We start from the raw sequence: 23,304 nt of genomic DNA, 5'->3' as shown, positions 1-23,304 counted from the left end.
TTACCATTGGTCTTCACCGTGTCATTCCCTAACCTTTACAATGAAGTCCCGGAATCTCCGATGTCCGTCCGAGGGGAAAAATTATCCTCGGCTGTACTCTCGAATCCTCGGCGTATAGGCCGACCCATAGTACTAACAAGTTCTAAACCCAGGAGCAGGTCGGCCTTCCTTAGCATGGCCCAAAGGCCCATATACCCATCATGGTCTTTTTACTCCCGACAAGGACTATTTTATAGCGATTCTTATAATGGTTTTCTCTTCTCACCACGGCGTGGGGTTTAATTTGATTTGACAATGTTGGCCTTAGTTGCGTAGAAATGCTAGCACTTTATTAGTCAATTAAATTTTGTATTTTTTTTTTTTTTTGAGAATGTTTTGTATGTTAAGTTAAGTATTACTACTATTTTATCTCTCTCTCTCTTTTGTTTTACACTATTATTTTTGTCTTTATACTTTGTCGTAAGATTTGTAATTGTTCCAATCCTCTATCATTTATTATAAACTATGATACTAAAAGCTTCTCAAAAAAAAAAAAAAAAAAAACTATGATACTAAAATGATAACGCAAAATATCAACAACAATAATGAATCAGTCCAATTTGGTTCATTTTAGTCTATTTGGTTAAGTTTAGTCCTTTTCGGTCTCTTCAATCCAGTTTGGTCCAGTTGTGAATTTTCATTATGTTTGCAAAAATAGAAATTTTTTATATTAATTTTTATGTTTTACTTTATGGTCCACTAATTGCAATAATAATATGTCATGCTTTTTTTTTTCTTTTTTTTTTGTATAAAAGAAGTAAAAAATTTAGTTATTTATAAGAAAAATAACAAGTAGATTATACGTTATAATTAGTAAAAGCATAAGGTAAAAAAAAAGTGTTAGCTTATACTAGTTCAACTGGTAAAATTTTTGATGCTTGAATAAGAGATTTGGAGTTCAATTTTCGCCTACACCAAAAACTAATTGGTGTATTTAAAACTCTTTAAAAAAAAAAAAACCATAATAAAAAAATTCTTACCTTATATTTAAATTTTTTTTTCTCACAAAAAAAAAAACACTCTTCTCCAAACCTTTTTTTTTCCCCTTAAAAAAGAAGAGAAAAATCTAAATTATAAACAAGCTGCACAGATAATTAGATAAACCCCAAAACCCCAAAACACAACACATAGACACACTGCTGCTTTCTTTTAACAAACACTCTCTTCTTCAATCTTTCAAATTCCACCAATCCAAACCAAAAATGAAGCTTACAGTCCCATACAAACCAAACCCACTTTTATTTTCTTCAGCTCCACTCACGCACAACTCTCAAACTCTCATTCTTCTCAAGCTTCCTAAGAACCCCAGGTCCAAAAATTCCCACCACAGACCCAATTTTCGTGTTCTAGCTTCTGCAAACCCAAATGGGTCTGATGGGTTTTCATGGCTGAGGCTGACTCAGTCTGTCCGGCGTGGCTCGGAGCGGTTGTGGTCGAAACTCGGCGAGTCAGTGAAGAAGGAAACTGGGTTTGACTTGGAAGATGCCAATGTGAAGGTGGGTGAGTTTGTGGGGCGAGCTAAGGAAGGGGTCAGCAAAGGTCAGGGTGAGTTGGAACGGTTTAGGACTGAGTTAGTGCCTGAATTTGTGAGTTGGAATCGGTGGGAGCGTTGGAAGGTAATTCTGCACTTTGAGACCCTTTTGGTTTAATTTTTGTTTGGTAGATAAGAAATTGCAGGAAAAGGATAGAAAAGGGACAGGTTTGAGTATTTTCTTCTGAACTGTTGGGGCATTGTATATTAGCTGGTTGTTAGTGTGCACACTAATACAGATAAGGATAGCATAAATGAACTTGGTGGAAATGGAAAATTTTGAGCATTGCATGTAATTATTAAGTATATGCAAGGATGCAACAATAAATGGCACCTAGGAAGAACATACACTTTATGTGGGGTGTCATACCCGCTGTGTCCTTGTTATAATTTTTCAGAAATTGCTTGTATCACCTTGTCGTACCCATACCAGTGTCCATGCTTCCTAGCATGGCAAATAGGATGAAAAATTTTCCCTTTTCAAAGAAATTTAGTTAAGTTTGGATATTTTGGGACATATATGTCAGCTACCATTTTTCTTTCTTCTTTACCTTTTGTTCCCCCACGTGTTTCTTGAAATTGGAAGGCATGTAATGCAAAGTTTCACAACAGACCTGACACTGGACCTTTCTATAAGCGAATTGGAACAGCTCCAAATTGAACTAAAGTTTGTGGTTTCTTCAGTGTTATCTTGTTTTAAAGGTTTAAAAAAAATTTGTTTTGTGCTTGTGTATTCATCCTTGAATTTGGTCGCCTTATGAAGACCCTCAAATGTTTCAAGATGAGGAAATTTGCCTTCTGAGATTGTAATGGTGGACAATGCCTGTCCTAGTTTACCTTATGAGAAGTTTTATCCAATCTGTATATAATTTTTATGAAGTGGATAATGATATGGTTGTTCTCCTTTCTCTAGGATATCAAAACATGGGAGCCTAAACGAATTGGTGCCTTAATTCTCTATATATTTGTTGCAATAGTTTCCTACAAAGGAATATATATGGCAATTCGAGCTCCTATCTTAAATCGCCAAAGAAAGGAGTTAACAGAGGCTTACATGGAGGCGTTAATTCCTGAGCCATCTCCTAGCAATATTAGAAAGTAAGTGAATTTTTTTACTTTATCTGCAGATGCAATCAATTTCTTTGTATTCTAATGACATGACAAGATGCTAATAGCTTGGTGAAGTTATTATTATTTTGTGATTAGACAAGAAGAAACAACTCCACTACTCCATCTTGATTACATGAGGATTAGAATTCAGGTTTAAATTTCCTCCATAGATCTTAGAATACTTTTGCATATATCCTGTATAACTAAGTGAATCCATCTGATCTTTCATTAAAGAAGTTATCTTCACTTAATAAAATATTTTAAAATTTCTTCCTTTATGAGTTTTCACACTATGGCAATCTCAATCCAATATATGGATTTATGATTCAACCCAGGGACCAGCTAAATGATCATAGAGTTTCTAATCAAACCCAACTCATCCTAGGAAAGCTTAATACACCTGATTACACTGGGTAGTTTGCTTACACCTAATAGATAGATGGCAGATGGCTTGGGATTTGAGAGTAACATTAGATTAAGCAATACAACTCAGGCAAAAGCTATTTCTCCAAAATCTTTGTCCAACAAAAGATAACAAGAAAATAAAGCCACTCCATCAAGGTGTTTTCAAGTCCTCCCTCGTCCCTCATTCTCCTCCCTCTTGTTTGAGATTAACAACTGCTAACATTTAGAAAGAGGTGGATCTTTGTCCTATCATAAATGGTAGAATGTGATGGCTCAGATTGCAAATGATGAGATTGAAAAGGAATAAGAACAAAGAAATTTAGGATGTTTGTCACTTGTGCTTGTTTAATTTCAGTGCCTCAGATTCTCCTTATAATTTTGCAGGTTTAGGAAGAGTGAATGGAGGAAGACAATGCCGAAGGGCCTGAAAATGAAGAGGTTTATTGAAGGACCTGATGGAACACTTGTTCATGATAGTTCTTATGTTGGAGAGGATGCATGGGATGATGATCTGGAGCGTCCTCAGGACAGTGTAAAGCATATTATTGACAGTGATGTGAAACTGAATGCAGAAGAAAAGAAGGAACTGAAGGAAGACTTGAGCATTTCGGGTTAGTCAAGTATCCAAGTGCATGTGTGTGCGTAACATGATGTATACTTTGGGATAAGGTCACATTATATGTTCTCTCTTTTCCTTTTTTTTTTTTTTTTTTCATGCTTAATATTTTTTGATTCTACATTCAGTATGTTAGAATAACATTTAAGTGATTGAATTCAACATTCCTATCATCTGAGAAGAACTTCCAGATGAATAGGAAGGAAGCTTAATCAGAATGAATCAGAATTTTTCTTCTATGATCGATCGGTATAAACATCAACAACTCCGAATTGGATCAGTTTCTCCTCAACAAATAAGTGCTTGGGCCAATAAAATCCTACATAATGGGGAGACAGTTGGAGAGGTGACAAAACCATGTACTTTTAATTACAAAACCAATAAACATTGAATTTAACATTTCAATCTTCTTAAGCTTTTGGGACAAATAATAGTTTATCTAAGTATATTCTTAATTTGTTCTGATTACAAATTTTGGGTTAGTTAAGTATCTTAGTGCATGTGTGTGCTTAAAATGTTGTATACTTTGGGATAAGGTCACATTACATATTCTCTCTTTTCTTTCTTGCTCATACATTTTGACTTTTGCATTCGGTATGTTAGAATAATATTTAAGTGATTAGATTCACCATTTGCTATCATTTTAAGCTTTTGGGACTAGTGCTGTATATCTTAGTTTGTTATGACTTATGAGTTTGTTCTGATTGCAAATATTCTTCTTATGTTGATATCCATAAGGATTTGATAAGAAATTAAAATGCATGAGCTTTTTGATATATTGAGAAAGATTATAGTGAAAAAAGGCCACACCCTGTGTGCAAAGGTTCCACTTCTATGGGTTAGGCAGCCTTACGCCCAAAATTTTCTTTTAGGAAGCTAATTCCAAAACTCAAATGTACGACATGCGGCTTTGGTTGGAAGGCACTTACCAATTACCATCACATAAAGGTTCAAGCTTTATTGAGAAAGATAATATGGAACAATGATTTTACATACAAAGGGAATAATGTCCACATTTTCTGTGATGCACTTCATATTCTGTTGTTTATTTTAAATTTATTTTTTGCAAAGTAGATAGAGACATTGAAAGGAATCACTTAGTTCCATGATTGTAAAATCCCATTATGGATGGTAGGATCTTAAGATCCTTCCATCCTAGAATTGTTAAATGCTCTGGATTGCACTAGAATATTTAATTAGTAAGATCATCCAAATCATGGGATTGGTAAGATCATGATTGTTTGACATATTTATAGCTAATTGTTTGGACATTTAAGCTAAACTTAAAAAAATCAGCTATTGAAACAAATTCATCTCTTCTCTAAGATAAATCTTTAGCTCTAATTGACATCTTAGATATTAAAATTTCATATTAAATCTAACTGTCATCTTCTGTTGTATCAGTTAGCAAGACGAGAAACTCTTTTCTTTCCATTTGACATATCAAAAGCACATAAGAGAATGAAAGGCAATACAATTTAATGATTAGTTAACTTATATTTAATTGATTCTCTTAAAAATAAAACACATGTAGATACTATTGTTGTAATGTTCTATGGTTAAAAATTTATTTATATTTACTGATATCTACTTTTATCTTTTTAAAATTTATTTCATTTAGTGTAGATTATCATCAATGTGTTATAGTTCAAACTTATTTATATTTTAAGATAAATTTAATTAATTACAGATTATCATTCTCATTTTCTAGTAAAAGAAGATTTTCTTACCTATGTTGATGATTCTTAAAATCTTATGATTCTTGATCCAATCTAAAAGACCCTCCTACCATTCCTTGTAGGATTTTGATTTTAACAACCATGCTTAGTGCTCGAGATACATATATAGATTATAGACTGACATTGGTGATCTAAATTGAGTGCATAATATAGATGAAGAAGAAAGGGGAAATATAAGACTTTGTGTCGGGCCATTGCTGAACCCAGTAATTTTTTTTAGACTTTTAGCTCCACCTAGTTCAGTGAGCAGCTATGATTCTTTTGAAACTTCTCCACAAAATTATTGGATCTATCATTATTTGTGCATGTCACTCTTAGGCTGCCTTCAAGATAAACTTAACATTGTTATTCATGTAAAGTCATTAAAGTTGATTGTTAGTTTCCCTAGGATTGTACCTTTGTATAGTGTTTTGATGTATGGACTGTTTGATTCCTAACAGCCAATTCATTCTCGTGCTTGCTTGGCAGAGGAAAGTAAAGGAACATGGCGTGAAAGACTTAATACATGGAAGGAGATCCTCAAAAAAGAAAAGTTAGCTGAGCAATTAGATTCCATAAATGCCAAGTATGTGGTAGAGTTTGACATGAAAGAGGTTGAAAAAAGTCTTCGCAAGGATGTGGTGGAAAAGGTCACGGAAACACAAGGAACCAGAGCCCTGTGGATATCCAAGAGATGGTGGCGGTATCGTCCTAAACTTCCTTATACTTACTTTCTTCACAAACTTGATTGCTCTGAGGTAAAAGTGTTATTTTCCTTCACTTTTTTCTTTCTCTCTTCTTTGTGGGTTCATTGCTGTGTAAAATAAAGTCAATTCAAATGTTAATTTGACATCTTTCAAAAACTTTATTCTCTAGTACAGTTCAAACATTTAATAATGTAAGTAGGTATGCCGTTTCTGATCCAGTGGACTCTTTTTGGACAGGTTGCTGCTGTTGTTTTTACTGAGGACCTAAAGAGATTGTATGTGACAATGAAAGAAGGTTTCCCATTAGAATATGTTGTAAGTCTACCATCTAATGGTTGCTGCTGTTGTTTTTACTACCAGATCTGAAACATATCGTTCCTACTTTTATAATTACTGATCATTATACTTGATAGGTCGATATTCCACTAGACCCTCATTTGTTTGAGATTATATCCAGTTCTGGAGTTGAAGTAGATCTCCTTCAAAAGCGTCAGATCCATTACTTTCTGAAAGTTGTGATGGCATTACTGCCTGGAATATTGATTCTGTGGCTTATAAGGGAGTCTGTGATGCTTCTAAGCATCACTTCTAAGCGTTTCCTATATAAAAAGTATAACCAGCTCTTTGACATGGCTTATGCAGAAAATTTCATACTGGTATATCTTTAACTCTGCATTTGTTGTTTCCCTGCTTATCTCTTATAAAAATCCTCGAATTCTCATACTTTTTGTACTCAACCAGCCAGTTGGGGATGTTGGTGACACAAATTCAATGTATAAGGAAGTGGTATTAGGGGGTGATGTATGGGACCTTCTCGATGAGTTAATGATTTATATGGGAAATCCCATGCAGTATTATGAAAAAGGCGTGAAATTTGTTCGGGTAACTATTTCTAGTATTATAAAGATAGAGACTTCTTTTATTTGATCTGTCCTATAATTTATAGAAGTGTAATAGTAAGATAGTTTATGATGACTGTGTTCTCAACAGGGTGTTCTTCTTTCTGGACCTCCTGGAACGGGGAAAACTCTCTTTGCAAGGACACTGGCAAAGGAAAGTGGGTTGCCCTTTGTTTTTGCTTCTGGAGCAGAGTTTACAGATAGTGAAAAAAGTGGTGCAGCAAGGATCAATGAGATGTTTTCTATTGCCAGGAGAAATGTAAGCATTCTCTCATTTGTAATTTGCAAAAGCATTATTTTGTGTCATTTATTACTATGAGTACAATTATATTTTTATCAAAAATTGCCACGCTAGAAGTTGGGGATTTTTCACATCTTAAGTCCTAATGCCTTAAAGCTCTTGCTACTTAATTATAAAAAGTAGCCAATTTTCTTGATTTTGATTAAACTTTAGAGTAATTTTTTAGGAGGACCTCTTGTATGCTTCCTGTATACTTGAGTTACTCCTCTTCTTTTTGACTAAAATTATTCTTTGCTTATAAAAAAAGGGTAGATAGTCAGATAATTCTGATTCCTTTATTAGTTTAATTTACTGGGCATACAGTCCTAGCATCTTCATGCTTTGAATGAGTTTTAACATTTTTTGGTTTCTTGCAATTGCGTCAAATAGTTGGAATCACCCAAAATCAATAGTCATTTCTCCTGTTCTTCTGTAGTTTGTGGAATTTGTTATATTTTCCTTTTCTATAATTTACCCACTATTTTGTTGTTTCGTTAAGAGCTTGCAAACTTGTGATGAAGGCTTGCATCTGCTCACATTAAAGTTTGCAAGTTTGAGAATTTAAATAATTAGTTTCTGTTTATGAAGACATGAATACCCCTGGCACAATCATAACTATCTTCTATTAGCATGGGATAGTGTTCAAATATTGCAATTTTACACTGAAGCTGCACTAGAGCACTTAGTCCCATGGGGTGCTCGTTTATGGACTTAGGGGTGATTTCTCTACAGGTAATGAGATAGGGTCAGCTAACTTGGAAGCAGACTTGTAAGCCAAAATGAGTGTTACTTCTGAGCATCAATTAGAAAATACTTCAATGGCTTAAAGATTTGTATCTTTTTATCATCTTTATTCTCCTTTTCCATTTCTTCTCTTCAACTCTGAAGGATGCCTTATCCTTCTCTTTGTATTCTTTTTGTTCCTATATTTCATGTTTCTTTCTTCTAATTTTGTTTTGTCTTTTATATTCAACTTCACTACTGTTAATTACTGTATCATATGCCCACATAACGATAAGTTTCAATTCATAATACTGAGTAGTGAGCATTTGTCTTTGACTCCCTGTAGTTCACTGTGTCTCTTACCATCCCTTATATGGAGATGCTGGTTTTCAATCTTAAGAGTAGACGCATGGGATGACTTAGAAATCTGGGACATTTTGTAATTCAACAACTACTTCATAGGAAACTGCATCTCTATATTGGTTTACCGATATCTAGCACTACATGGGAGTCATGTCCATATTGTAGCTGTATCAGATATGTTAATGACTACGTTTTACCATAACTCTTGGTAAATCCTCTGTACAGGCTCCTTCATTCATATTTGTCGATGAAATTGATGCTATTGCTGGAAGGCATGCAAGAAAGGATCCTCGAAGAAGGGCAACGTTTGAGGCTCTGATTGGACAGCTTGATGGGGAGTAAGTGTATTAATTTAGCCTGTTTGCAGTCTTCTCTTTTCCTGAAAAATACTTCTGAAGGCTATTCAGAAACTTATATTATGACCGGTTTTCGTGGTAACTCTTGTCAGATGGATCTTTAGACGGATCACTAGGGAAGGTTGTGCTTGCTCTTTCTATGCAGCCAGTATATTGTGCTAATACAATTTCTAGCCCTTCTTGAAGCCTATAAAGGAGGCTTCCAGCATGGGTTTGGCCTCTGATGGTTGCAGTTGACTCTGCTATTATAGCAGGTGTAGAAGTTTTCTTTAAGGGTGTATGCTTATCTGTATCCATTGGGTGGGAGTTTAGGTGGCTAGGTCAGCTAATGAAAATTCAAATATTCATGACTAAGAGAGGAGAAGCCATATAACATTCAAGAGGTCTTTTTTTTTGGGGGGAGGGGGGTGGTGGTCATTTTTTGGTGGGGTTTATTTGTTTTGAGTACCGTTGTGTAACACCTCTTTTGCTTTTGGAACGTAGCTGTCTTGTCTTGTCTTGAAGACTCTGGAGTTCTTCCTTGTATTTCTTCTTCTTTTAAGGATTCATTGTCTTTTTTTACTAAAGACATGCCAACACTGTAGTTTGGATAATCCTTGTATGTCAAGTGACCTTGACAATCCATGACATTTGTTATCGGTTTGTTATTGTGGGAGGTAAAGACTCTGGTCTGTGAAAGATAGGTTCTGGCACTTACAAAGTCTCATAGGTTGTGGGGTATCTAAAGATTCGATGGCTAGGTTTTTTTATTTTTTTTATAGGTAATGGCTAGTTTATGTTGATATAAGTATATAACAATTACTAAGCCTAAAGTACGTTGGGACCATTAGTTTCTCATATAGTGGAATTAATTATAACCTGCTCTTTTTGCCTTTATATGTTGGCTTTGTGGAAGTCAGTTAATTGTTCTTAATTCTGTATTTTACCTTTCTTGTGTTGTTTACCTTGTATTTTAATCTATGCTACCCTTTTAGGTTTTCTTTTTTCCTTGTAAAATTAATTTTCACATTTAGCTCTTTATCATGTCTAGGAAGGAAAGAACTGGCGTTGATCGGTTCTCACTTAGACAAGCTGTGATTTTCATCTGTGCTACCAATAGGCCAGATGAATTGGACCTTGAGTTTGTTCGGCCTGGACGTATTGACCGTCGTTTGTATATTGGTCTGCCTGATGCAAAGCAACGAGTGCAAATTTTTGGTGTTCACAGTGCAGGAAAGCAACTTGCAGAAGATGTGGACTTTGCAAAAGTAAGTGTTTGGTGTTTCTTGGTTACAAGTTAACACATTTAATGAGCATATTACTGTCCCCCCCCCCCCCCCCCCACTTCCAAAAAAAAAACCGGACATTACCTAACTGGCCATTATGTCATGTTCTTCTTTATTGGCTTGATCAAGTGGTGGTTTTACAAGCTGATACAATTTTTTCTTCTTTTTTTCCTTACTAGATTCTTGGTAAGCCAGATTTAAACAGTAATATAATTCAATGTAGACAGCAGGGGCTAGGGCTAAGATTTTAAAGGAAAGGGAGACCCAATAGAAGAATCTTAGCAGTTGTCTGCACCTCAGTGCAGTGAAGTGGACTCTGCTCTCCCATGAAAACTGTTAACTTGCAACTATGGCTTGTTTGAGGACATGCAATTACTTACTGTATGTGCATGGGAGTTTTTATTTTTATTTTTTTATGGTTTAAAAAATGCCTATTGACAACACAATGGGTCAGAGAAAGATACTTCCCAAGCACTAGGATTGCACCCTTCTATTGTGTCTTTCTTTTTAATGAGTTACTCATAAAAGAAAGGAGTCTGAGAAAGAACATGAAGTAGCATAAAAAAAACTCTGCTGATTCTATTGGTATTTTGTCACTGTGGTTTAATGAGTATTGAATCAGCTCAATTGCCCTGCGCATAGAAACTCCATATGACTATTTTGGGGTGCACTGGTGGTTCTCAAATGTTAATGTCATTAGCAAGCGCTTCAAATAATGTTGTTTTTTGCATTTTTTATTGGGAAGCTATGCATGTGGTGGGTTTTGAACTAATAAGCTCACCCTCCACCCTATAATTTTAAAGGGGTGAGGTGCCATTTAAGTTAGAGCTCAATAGAAAAATTAGCTTTTGTATATTAATGTTGACAAAAATGAGGTCCTATACCAGTGATCATGTTAGAAGTCAATACCTTTCATCAACATATAAGCTACTTTCTTTGCTAGCAAAGCCACTGTCATATTCACCACTTGATTCTTACAAAAGCTACTTCATGTTCTTTCTTTGGCCATTCTGTCTTCCTATTTTGCTATGTCCCCTAAATCATCGGATAGTTACAAATCACTATTGAATTCCTTCTAAATATCACCATCTTCCTCAGGGGAGATTGTATCACCTTTTCAATCTAGCGAGGAGCTGGGGAGACTGTATCATTGTAGTAGCTTTGAATTGTTGGGCCACCACTAACTATACCAGAATTTTGTGATGTTATCTATTTGATTCAGGTTGCTTTGTATTACAAAAATTTGAATTATAAAACAATCTAGGCTAACAGATTAAGCATATAGGTTGTACACTCAAAAGAAGAATTAAGAGTACAATGTATTCAAAACATGATGCAAATTAGGTGGAAAAGAAGCTTGAGAGGATGGAAAAGAAGCTTTCTAACTGGAAGCGGCTTTATTTGTCTAAGGGTGGTAGACTCACTTTGCTGAAAAGTACCCTTTTAAGCCTTCCGACTTATTACCTTTCCCTTTTTACTATCCCTAAAGTTGTGGCTACTAGATTGGAACGCATTCAGAGGAACTTCTTGTGGGGTTTGTTAGTTGAGTGTTTCAAATATCCTTTGGTGGCTTGGGAAAAGGTTTTCCTACCGAGCGAGTTGGGTGGGCTGGGAATTCAAAATTTGGCGTCTTTTAATCAGGCCCTACTTGGGAAATGGCTCTGGAGGTTTGGCCATGAAACCTCCCATCTGTGGCAAAGAGTCATAGCCATGAAATATGGGGAGGGAAAAGGGGGTTGGCGCACTAGAGCTAGTAGAAGGGCTCATGGTTGTGGAATATGGCAGAGTATTAGTGAAGGGTGGGATACTTTTGCTAAGCATTTCTCTTTTGTGGTGGGGGATAATTTTTTGGCATGATAAGTGGACTGGAGATGTTACTCTTAAAATTCTTTATCCTCAGTTATTTTTGTGCTTAGCCAATAAGGAGGCTTGTATTTTTAAAGTGTTAAGCCCTCCAGTGGGTGATAATGACAGAGTGTGGAGTTTAAGATTTTATAGGGAATTCAATGATTGGGAGTTAGCAGCTTCCTACTCTCTTCTTCATTTCATCCAAACTCGTATCCCTAGGGGTGGAGGGTGTGACAGGCTTTGTTGGGATCTTAATGGAAGTGGGAAATTCGATATTTAGTCTTTTTATCATAAGATTCGAAATGCAGCTCCTTCCACTTTCCCTTGGAAAGGCATTTGGAAAGCTAAGGTTCCTAAAAGGGTGGCTTTTTTCTCGTGGATAGCAACTCATGGTTAGATTCTTACCATGGATAATCTTATGCTTCGTGGTCGCCCTTTGGCGAATCGTTGTTGTTTGTGCTACTGTAATGCGGAATCTATGGATCACCTATTACTTTTTTGTCCGATAGCTCATTCTTTGTGGATGTATATGCTTCGGCTGTTTGGGATCGATTGGGTCATGTTAGGTTCAGTGGTGGACTTATTATTTTGTTGGTATAATTGGCTTGGGAAGCATAGTTCTGATATTTGGAATTTGGTTCCAGGTTGTTTATTGTGGACCATTTGGATCGAATGAAATCGGCGGTCTTTTGAGAATGAGGGGAAAACTGTGGTTCAATTATTAGAGCCTTGCCAACGGACCCTCTTTGATTGGCCTCGTTGTTGAGGTTTCTCGAATTGTTCTACCCTTATGGATTTTCTTTCGTCTATTAGAATAGATTAGGGGGCTGCTTCTGTCTTTCTAGTTCTTTTTTTCCTTCGTTCACTACTGTGAACTCCTTGTATTTTTCTTGCTTATATTTTATTAATAATATTCTCTTCTTACTTATCAAAAAAAAAAAAAGTGCTGATAACTGCAGCCTTTGGCCTTTCAATAGAAATCTCATGTCCCTCAAATGTTCCCCAATTTCTTTCCTTCCCAATTGTCCACACTAGGCACAATGAAATCACATTCCAAAACCTATTTCAAAATGAATTTGGTTTCCTCCTGCAACACTGAAGCATAGTATGTACCAATGTCATCATTACCCAACTCACCCCGAACACCACAAATACCAAAGTCAATAATCAACATGAATCTGTTTATAGATATAGGGAAACGAGTTGTAATTGAAATATAGGGTCAAGATTTAGTTATACGTTGTGTAACACTTTATCAACATTATGCCACTTGATAATGTTGATTGTATTAATATTTTGAAAATCCTATTGTTAGATTATATGCTCTCTTTGTTTTTAACATGTATGCTGAATTTTGTAATAATTAAATTTTAAGTTGGTAGGAAAGTATGAATTAATTACTGAGATCATTGTTCAAAATTCCCAGCTTTCTTTCCTTTTATATTGTTCCCAATCCATTTTGTTGGTCCTCTTTTCCTTTTTGGGTTGTCCCAAAATATAGTCATCTTTGAATAGTCAATGAACACAATAATGACAATCTTCCTTACTTTATTTAGAAAGTCGATATCCCTAGTAAATTAAAGTTTAAATTAGCTAGGGTAGTTTTGAAAACTTGTAACTTTTTTTATTCAAAAGACAAAGCATTAAACAATGTTCGCTTAAAAAGTTGGATTCTCTAAATCTGACCAACAAAATGGGATGAAGTGTTTTTATGTTTGCTATTTCCTTAAATAGCAATGTTGGTAGTCCTAGTTGATACTAAATTGCCAAAAATAGTGGTTATCATGGTTTTTTCCACTTCTTACTCTCTCCTGCTTCTTCCTCATTTTCTCTCTAGTTTTCATTTTGTTGGTTCTCAAGCTGGTTTAGAGAGAATTGGGCTTTCAGTAGGCCCTATGTCTGTAATTAGCCTTCAGATTTAACTTGGAACAAAGGCCTATCTGTTCTTAAAAGCTTTGTCTTTTAGAATTGCATGGATTGTGAATTCAAATACTTAAGAGTTAGAGGTTATATTATTATTCTCAAAAAAAGGGTAAAGAGTCTGTAATAGGATTATTAAGGAATTGGATGCACATGAATCAAGATTATGGTGGATGTTTAATAAATTAATGGTGACAAAAGGAACATAGGGAGCTGTGTAGGTATATTTCCCAAAAGGTAAAAAATTATAGAAAATTGCTGATATCCACTCGACATCTTTAGTGGAGTTCAATATTATGGCTGCATTAATATTCACCTATGGAGTAAAGGAGCCATTGTTTCAACGTTGTGTCATCATTTTGAAAAACAGTGTTTTATTCTAACACAGGAAAACATACCAAGAGTTGATTGTGCAGCTTTATCAGCGTGCAGTTTCTTTTGAATATAGCTTATTGATGTCATTGTTTTAAGTGTTTTTATTGATTGGGTTTTTCTTGTCATTATCGTCTTCAAAGCACCAAAAGTTTAGGCTACGGATTGGTTGTTGTTATATCATCTGCAAAGCACCTCAATATTGGACCATTGGCCAATATACTTGTGGTAATGATTGTTCCCCAGAAAACCTAGATAGTTTTGTTTTTTTGATGTTTTCCATGATTTTTATCAACTCTTTTTTTTTTGGGGGGGGGGGGGGGGGGTGGAGGGTGGGGATTTTTGTTGTTTTGTTTGATGGTAGTCTCATTCAGGTTTTTTTGTGAGGTAGTATTTTGCTCAGTCTCTTACGTTCGATGCTCATTTATGTAGTTCTCATTGTATGTAAAGATTTAAATTAGTTTTTGGATTTATATAATCTCTTTTTTTTCCTCTCTACAGCTTGTCTTCCGTACTGTTGGTTTCTCTGGGGCAGATATCCGAAATCTTGTCAATGAAGCAGCAATAATGTCGGTAAGTTAAACCCTTGAACTTCATATTATTAATTGCAATAGGTATTCTCTTATACCACTATGTCATGGGTTGTCTTTTAGTAGACTTCATATTTCTTTGACTTTGCAATTCAAGGAGCAGAAATTATCCCTCTTTAGAGTTATGTCATTACAAAAGATGAAAATATCTCATGCATGCAATAGATCAAATGGCTTTGATTATGGTATGAATACATGTGTACAATCTAATGTTTCCCCCCTTAAAATTTAATTGGTTGGGGCTTACACTAAGTGGGCTTTACCTGCTCCTATCCTCCTAATTAGTTCAATTTTAACATTCAAGCTATTACCTTGATTTGTGTGCACACCCATGTAAATACAGTTTCATCATATGTGCTGATGCTCTGACATTTTCATTCTCAATCCGTTTTCACAATCTCAACTCTTTAGACACCAATAGCTTCTTTTTTTTTTTGATAGGTAAAAATATATGCATTCAAGAACACTACCTTATGCAAAAGACATAAGGCAGAGAGATAAGTACACAGGGAAGAGAAAGAGAAAAAAGAGAAAAGAGGAAAATAAACTAAGTACACAGGAGAGAACTAAGAAACATAGGGAGAGAATCACTAGAGGTGAGTCCCCAAGCCCTAGACCAATCAAACAGAGTGCCACTAAGAGAGGCCAATAGCTTCTTGGCTTAGTGGCACTTCTGGTTCTCTCGATGGAGAGAGTCCCTCAACTTACTGTAGCAAAAAAAGAAGAAGACACCTTTGCTGTAGAGTATGTTTGGTGAACATCTTATCATCTTGAAAGGTTCATTGTTAGTGGGAATTTGATACTTGACTCTCTAAAAAGTGTTGTTTCTCATGCTTATGATTTTTGTGATTATCTGGGTCTTTTAGATTGAACTGTAACTTTGGAGCATCCTTTAATAATCTTTCATGCATTTAGTAACAATTATGAGTTGAATGGTAGGCTACCTTCTATTTTGGTTAAACAAGTTTCATTGTTTGTTGCAGGTGAGGAAAGGACACTCCAAGATCTCTCAGGAAGACATTGTTGATGTGCTAGATAAACAATTGCTTGAGGGTATGGGTGTACTTCTTACTGAGGAGGAGCAGCAGAAATCCGAAGAAAGTGTAAGTCTGTTGGCATTGGGTTTGTTTTTAATTTTGTATTTTGTATGTGCTCTTATCAATGTCATGTTGTACTTTTTTTTATCATTGGACTTGCATAATTTGTAATAGGTGTCTTTCGAGAAGAAAAGACTGCTGGCTGTACATGAAGCTGGTCACATAGTATTGGCCCATTTGTTTCCTCGATTTGATTGGCATGCATTTTCTCAGCTCCTGCCTGGTGGCAAGGTAAGATTTCTGGCTGCAGAAATGGACTTTAGTCGTGCCATGAGATTAGGTTGGAGGATTTGCCTTTTGATATGGTTTCATTAACATGAGCAGGAAACTGCAATCTCTGTGTTTTATCCCCGAGAAGATATGGTAGACCAAGGTTATACAACCTTTGGCTACATGCAGATGCAAATGGTGGTGGCTCATGGTGGACGTTGTGCAGAACGTGTTGTGTTTGGGGATGACGTAACCGATGGAGGAAGGGATGATCTAGAGAAAATAACAAAGGTAACCATTGTTACTTGTGTGTAACTTAGGAGAATCAATCCTGGGTAACTGTACTACCACGGCCATGTCAATCTGTCATGATTTTTGGGTGATAGCTCGTTTAGCAACATACTTCTTGCTCCTTTCTTTGCTCTTTTTATTTTATTTTAATGCTGGATTTGGGCTGAAAGATGAACTATATGGATTAGGAACCAAAGGGATGGAGGATTTCTAGCTAGTTAAATTGCAAGTCTTAGAATAGAGCGGCTAGTACAAGAACTATAAATGTCTTAAAGATTTTTCTGTCAGTATATATTATCACCGTACCTTTTCATACATTTTCATGTCCATTAAATTTCTAACAATTTTAAATTACCTTGATCCTTCCTACCATCTACGAAAAAAGAAGTTATGATTCTACTTTTAAATGTTTCATCTGTCGAATCATACTTTTGAGTGAAGCCTATCTTTTCACGCATTAGAAAAATGCATCATGACTAATAAGTCTCAAGGTGGCCATTAACTGGTCTCAAGACCAAGAGTGTCAAAAGATGCAGCGGGAAAGGTGACCCAAGTATTTGTCATATCTAGGCTCATACTATATTAACATTCTCTTTGCACTGGAAACTCCTTTATCAGTCAACTCTATCTATGATACTTTACTCATGTAAAAGTTATGTTTTGTACATCTGTAGGCCTGGTTGCTGCATAAACGCTGCAAAGTGGTCTCACCTTGATGATTGATACATCCTACTTTCTAGTTTCTTAGACATTTTCTTCTTTATAGATGAAGTGTTGACAATAGAAAAAAAAGGCCATATGCACTTTATGGCCAGAAGATTATCCTCTTTGCAAATAATTAACAAAACTAGGTGCAATGAGCATTTTGTGATATGTAGATAATCGTTAATCTCCTCACATGCAACTTTTCTTTGCAATAGCTTTTAGCTAAATTTGTCTCAAATATTGGTTTTTAGTTATTTTTTAATTATCATTGAGTAATAATGAATAAAAATTTTGGTTTCAATCTCCTAATCCCTTCTCTAACTTAAGTTGTTTATCAGATTGCTCGAGAGATGGTAATAAGTCCTCAAAATTCTAGATTGGGGCTTACTGCTTTAACAAAAAGAGTTGGATTGATGGATCGGCCAGATAGTCCAGATGCCGAGTTGATAAGATACAGGGTATGTACTTCATTCTCCTAAGTTGCAAATGAAATAGTATATATGGTTGCATACCATCTCATGTAATTTTTGACAATGCTTTTCATCAGTTAATTTTCTTCTTATTCTTTTTTTTTTTTTTGTGATGTCAGTGGGATGACCCTCAAGTGATTCCAGCCAATATGACTCTTGAAGTTTCTGAACTATTTAGTAGAGAGTTAACAAGGGTAATTGTGCTTGTTTCCTTTTGCATCATTGTTTTGAGCTTCATACAATGAAATTGGCAGGTGGCAGTGCATTGATGCAAGTTCACTGTTTTGCTTAACCTCCTCCTGTATGTAACTCTGAGGGCTGCCAATTATACATTGATTCCCACTCGTGCTAATGCATATTTTGATGACAAAAGAATTAAAGTAAAAGTGTGAATTCCTTGTGCAGAAGTAATTCTATAGAAAAATGACAACTTTGTCTAGATCTCAAATGCTTTTGCATTCTTGGTTTGATTACTAGTTTAAAAATACAACCATAAAACTTAGTAGTAATTTAGTGCAGGATGACATTAGGAAAGACCAGCCTCTGTATTGCTATCTGAGAGCTGACTTTTTGGAAAGAAAACAAAACAGTAAATAATCTGATTTTTGAAGCAATGCATGTGAAATGCTTATTCATTTCTTATTTCTATGTGATCCTTTTACCCTTATATTTTCTTATAAATTTATTTAGTGGATTTGATGATGTTTGCAGTACATTGAAGAAACAGAAGAACTTGCTATGCGTGGCTTGAGGGATAACATTCACATTCTGGACCTGATCACAAATGAACTACTGGAAAAGTCGAGGATAACTGGATTGGTATCCTAAATACCCTTAAATATTTCACTGTGACTGCAATGTGATCTAAGAACAAATTTTGGGGCTTTGGATAGTATAATGGAGTAGACCTCCTTCCTTTTCAGTTTTTTTTAATCACTTAACCTATCAGACTATTACTACGCAAAATGATTACTTGAGGATAAAAAAATGTTATGTCTAAATATACCAGTTGAAAACAGTATGTTAGAGTGCAGGGTTCTTTTCTATGAAGTGACAAAAGCCACGAAAGTATAAAAAGGGCGGGGAGAAGATATTCAAATTCATAATGGTTCGAAAAGATGGCAGGGTTGAATCTTACATTGAAGTACATCTATTGAATTTGGTTCAAAATTTTATTCATTAGTAGAATCCCAGGCAACATGGCATCTTTTGAAGCCTAAGAGCATATTTATGTCAATGATAGATAAAGACAAGCTCCTGCATTCTCACCTTTTCCAATTGCTTTTCATTACCTTCCCTCCTAATTGAAACCTCATGAATGAACTTGATATTATTTCTTGCAACTAATTAAACATCTTGTATACTTTTCCCAATAAAATAACCATTTTATGTTGTTTCTTTCTCTAGGAAGTTGAAGAGAAATTGAAGACCCTATCTCCAGTAATGTTTGAGGACTTTGTAAAGCCATTCCAGATAAACTTGGAAGAGGTACTTTTCTTTTTATTCTGGCAACAGACATGATAACACTTCTCCCCCTCCCCCACTTTCCAAAAAAAAGAAACGAATGAAAACACCACTCACACTTCCCACCATAAAAGTTCCAAATGATCTTAAATGCTAAATATCCTCCCCATGCTGATCAGTTATTATCTGGACATTGTGAATAGAAAATGTCTCTGTTGCTTATACTTGTTCAATTTGCTTGATGCATAATTTAAATTGATTGGCAAGGTGAAGAGTATTTAAGAGTTATACAGAAGATCAATATGCATCTTACTCTTTAAAGGTTGAATTGGATATTGGAGTCTGTTTTATTTTCCTTGACATTCCAAATTTTACCAATTCCTCAACAAAGTGATGATTCCTCAATGTCTTTGGTCCAGACCATTGCTTTCTTCTTTTTCCCCAACACATGCACATTCAGAATCTCATTTATATTGAAGTCAGTTTTGAATGCTTAGCAATTTACTATTTCATTGTATAAATTTTTAGGAGGGACCATTGCCACACAAAGATCGGTTGCGATATCAACCATTGGACATATATCCTGCACCACTCCACAGATGTTGAAATACTTCTAGTCCGTCATAATTACAGTTCCTTGCATGTAAAAATGATGGTCTTTTGGAAAGATATTAGTTGCTCCCTTGTGAAAGCCAAGCCACCTGGGATGTGCACAGCTGCATGCATTGGAGTATTTTGTTGAATTGACTGAAGGCCAATAATGGGCAAGTGTCAAATCTGCCAGTGGATTACCCAGATGTAATCAATCAACTGAGGATGCTAACTTTTGCATTCAAATTGAATTCGCTGAAGTTTGGATGTCTGTCAGCTGGTGAGCCTTGAATAGAGCTAGCAACTGTTGACAGAAGCCTCATATCATCATGTATGGTTTTGTAGTTTGAGAGAAAGTGCCCAGTTTTGTATCTGATTATATTTTTTTATATTTTAAAAAGAAATACTATATTTATATTGGGAGATTGTAAATTGGCTGGGAATCAGCCTTTCCAAAACAAAAATTAAGGGTAAGATTGCCTACCATTAAGTGGGAGGTTTGTGTACTTGATACAACCTTTTTTTGGGGGGGTGGGGGGTTTAAATTATTGGGAGTTTTTCAAATCCGCCTTTTGTTTTGTATTTGTAAACTCCTTCCATATATTTATAAAGGGAAAATTTATTTTCTTCAGTTTCATAAGCACTCATTTTGTAGTTAGTTGGATATTCATGTTTGATATCCATTATCTAAGCTTTAGTTCCATATGCAAAAATCATATACTTGCTCAAATTCTGCAGATAATATGATGTATTAGTTAAAGAGTCCTTTCTGAATCAAAATAAGGTCTTTCTCCCCTAAGATGCAAATCCAATAGCTTTCCTAAACCCATCAATGGACCAACTGGAAAAATGTATGTTCCCTTTGAAACTATGGTGACCACATCACCCATATAATCGCAATTGAGCAATACCATCTTGTAATGAACAAGGGTGCAGTAAACTCCCTGATTACGTTTATATTTTGTCTATATGATTTTGTTTTCATCACTGAAAACTACGCCACTAAAGTTACTGTTGCAATTTTATTCCGGCATTCTGGGTAAAGGCAGGATTTGCTCTTAGATCTTTAGTATAGTGTCAAGAGACTTTATTAGCTGGATGTCCATTAATTTTAGCAGCTAAACTGGCTTACAATTTATCTATCCAATTAAATGGATTTAATGCACATAAGATGATCATACATCCAATTCACATAACTAGTCTTGAACTGCCATTAAACGTGAGGGGTTTCTGGTTTCAGTGAATTAAGCATCCCTTCCTGCCTTCAACAAGCTCAGGTTGTTTTGAGCTAATGAAAGACAGCAATCCCTGCTTTCATTGTTGCTACACACACCAATGTATTCAGTATTCACCCCCATTTTGACCCTCAAACCACTGCCGCCCCATCAGGCAAGCGGACATAGGAGATACCGTCTTCCCCAATAATCAGTCCTCACCACTATAACGTCATCCACTAAAAAGGAAAAAAATAAATTATATTAACCTCCTTTGAGGTATAAGGAAACAACAATGGACCCAAAATTATATTGACCTCATTGTATTTGTTATGGTAATCTTAAAGCTCAAAGAGGGATCGTGTCGTTTCCATGAAAATTTTGGGGGTCACTGTTTCCACATGAAGGTCAGTGTGCTATTTGTTCCAGAAAAAGAAGAAAAAAAGACTGGAACACTATCGGCATGATCTGGAATAAGTAGTGCCTAAGTCATAGCTTCTGAAGTTCTTAAAATCAACTAATAGTTGCCACATGGGAATCCCCATGCTTGTGTTTATTTGAGTTTTCTGTTCCTTTGAATCCAAATGTAATTGTGCAGGCCTGGTTCAGCGTTACTTTCACCAATTCCAGTTTGTTGCACCACCCACTAATCAACTCTTCAAGCACATCCACTCACTCACACCTACTTTCTTCACCTTAAGGCATATAAGCACCACTGTTTTGTCATTTTGTAATTTCCATAGTTCTATCATGGGAACTATGGAGCCGCTCTGCAAGTGTCTGTTTCGTGCCTTCCCAGCAACAATATATATATTCTCCTTCTCATAGTACGTAGACTGTACAATTGTGTGAAATCTACTTATCATGAGAGAAAATATGCATATGTTTGATACAGGAGATATCTTCTCTTTTGAACAAGAATTGTTTTTTGATGAAAATAGTGGTCATTACACTATTTGGGGTGTTGGGTTCACTTGATAGTACTTTTAAAGGGCTAGGTTTTAAAATCAACTAGTTGTAAACTAGTGTAATGAGCAGAAAAATTTAATGAATTTTTTTTTCTTGTTAAGCGAAAAATGAAAATAGTAAATGAAACTTATTAGTGTTAATCCCAAACCTAAACCCTTCTTAAAATGATGTGATTATTTTCTAATGAAGTATAGTCAATACAACCCAAACCCTTCTTGTTATTTTTTTTTTCTTCCAGGAAATATTTACATTTTCCATTCAATTATTATATAAAACGAGATATTTTGCAAATCCATCGCTTATATTAAAAAGAAATACAAGACTTTATTAATATATATATATATAAGAAAAATATAATTATATAAAGAACCTACCAACATTACGCTGATAATATAATATAATTGGTAATAAATAAGCTCCTCTTTCTTTATAAACTTCTACTCCCAAAGCATCATTGAAATGGATTGAACTAACCAAAGGACTGAAGTGGACCAAAAAGAACTGAATTGGACTGAATAGACTGAAACACTCAATTTTTTGACTGAATATTGTATAAAATGAAGTTTATTTGTGATATAAGCACTATTCAAATGAGGAGAGATGTGAATTTCAGCAATAGTATTGCCAAAATACCTGCCCAATTTGTTCCACCAATTGACCTGACCGAAATGCATGAATGAATCTAGGTGGGGGCCCAAAAGGGCTAGGACCTAAGGAAAAAAAAATTAATTTTGTTTATTTATTTATTTTATACTTGGCTTCCTCTTTAAAAATTCTTGCCTCCTTTTACATTAATTTTATTATAAGAGCACTTGCATTAGTTGTTGTAAAATAGCATTATGTCCCAAGTCCCAAATTTGTCCAATCAACCCCAAAATACAACCATGTCATTCTATGTATCATTGTACAAAAATACATTTGTATAGTGATAATTGTTTAAATCTACACAATTACTATAGCTATGCAAATGAATATTTTTGTAATTGAGGGGAGTGTTTTTTGGTTTAGGAAGAGAGAGATATGATTCAAGGTGATAATAAAAAATTTATAAGGAAATAGATTTTAATGAATCATAGTGTAAAATAGATAGTCTAATGTGAGGTGCTTTGAAAAGTGGGTATGCAAAATAAAAAAATAAGAAAAAGGTTCCTATACTAAAATAAACAAGAATTTTTGCAAGAACTAATCCAAATGCTTTTTGAAGTAAGAAACAAAACATTTGTCTTTGTTAGTTGATGATTGTGTTGTAATGTATTATAAAACAATGTTTTTATATCTTTGTCTTTGTTGGTAGGTTGTCAATACGAAATGAATGCTTATTTGAAATTTTATGATTTTTATTTTTGCTTATACTTTGCCCCTCCCCCCCCCCCCCCCCTAACTTAATCCTAGATCCGTCCTTGTTGAAACACCAACTTGACCGAAATAGGAGGAGAGAGGAGAGAGAAATTTTTTTTTGAATTGTGGCAATGACATTGCCGAAATAGGAGGAGAGAGGGAAAAATTGAATTGTGGCGAAGGAATTGTTGAAATAGGAGAGAGGAGAGAGAA

At 35.2% G+C, this 23,304-nt stretch overlaps 1 protein-coding gene across 1 annotated transcript; it reads left to right on the top strand.

Moving 5' to 3' along the window:
* The first annotated feature begins 1,138 nt into the window (after window positions 1–1,138).
* On the top strand, window positions 1,139–20,201 carry LOC142617132 (ATP-dependent zinc metalloprotease FTSH 12, chloroplastic). The gene is made up of 19 exons (XM_075789838.1): window positions 1,139–1,655; window positions 2,484–2,668; window positions 3,470–3,696; window positions 5,909–6,177; window positions 6,364–6,441; window positions 6,540–6,782; window positions 6,868–7,008; window positions 7,117–7,284; window positions 8,617–8,729; window positions 9,778–9,994; window positions 14,654–14,725; window positions 15,726–15,845; window positions 15,954–16,070; window positions 16,164–16,340; window positions 17,384–17,503; window positions 17,635–17,709; window positions 18,227–18,334; window positions 18,923–19,003; window positions 19,508–20,201. Exons 1-19 carry the CDS (start codon window positions 1,242–1,244, stop codon window positions 19,583–19,585), a joined length of 3,003 nt encoding a protein of 1,000 aa, XP_075645953.1. The 5' UTR covers window positions 1,139–1,241; the 3' UTR covers window positions 19,586–20,201.
* Window positions 20,202–23,304: the final 3,103 nt, after the last annotated feature.

Source organism: Castanea sativa, chromosome 11, assembly GCF_040712315.1.
Source record: "Castanea sativa cultivar Marrone di Chiusa Pesio chromosome 11, ASM4071231v1".
Classification (NCBI taxonomy): domain Eukaryota; kingdom Viridiplantae; phylum Streptophyta; class Magnoliopsida; order Fagales; family Fagaceae; genus Castanea; species Castanea sativa.
Note: the sequence above shows the minus strand (reverse complement) of the source record. Positions and strands in the feature narration are given on the sequence as shown.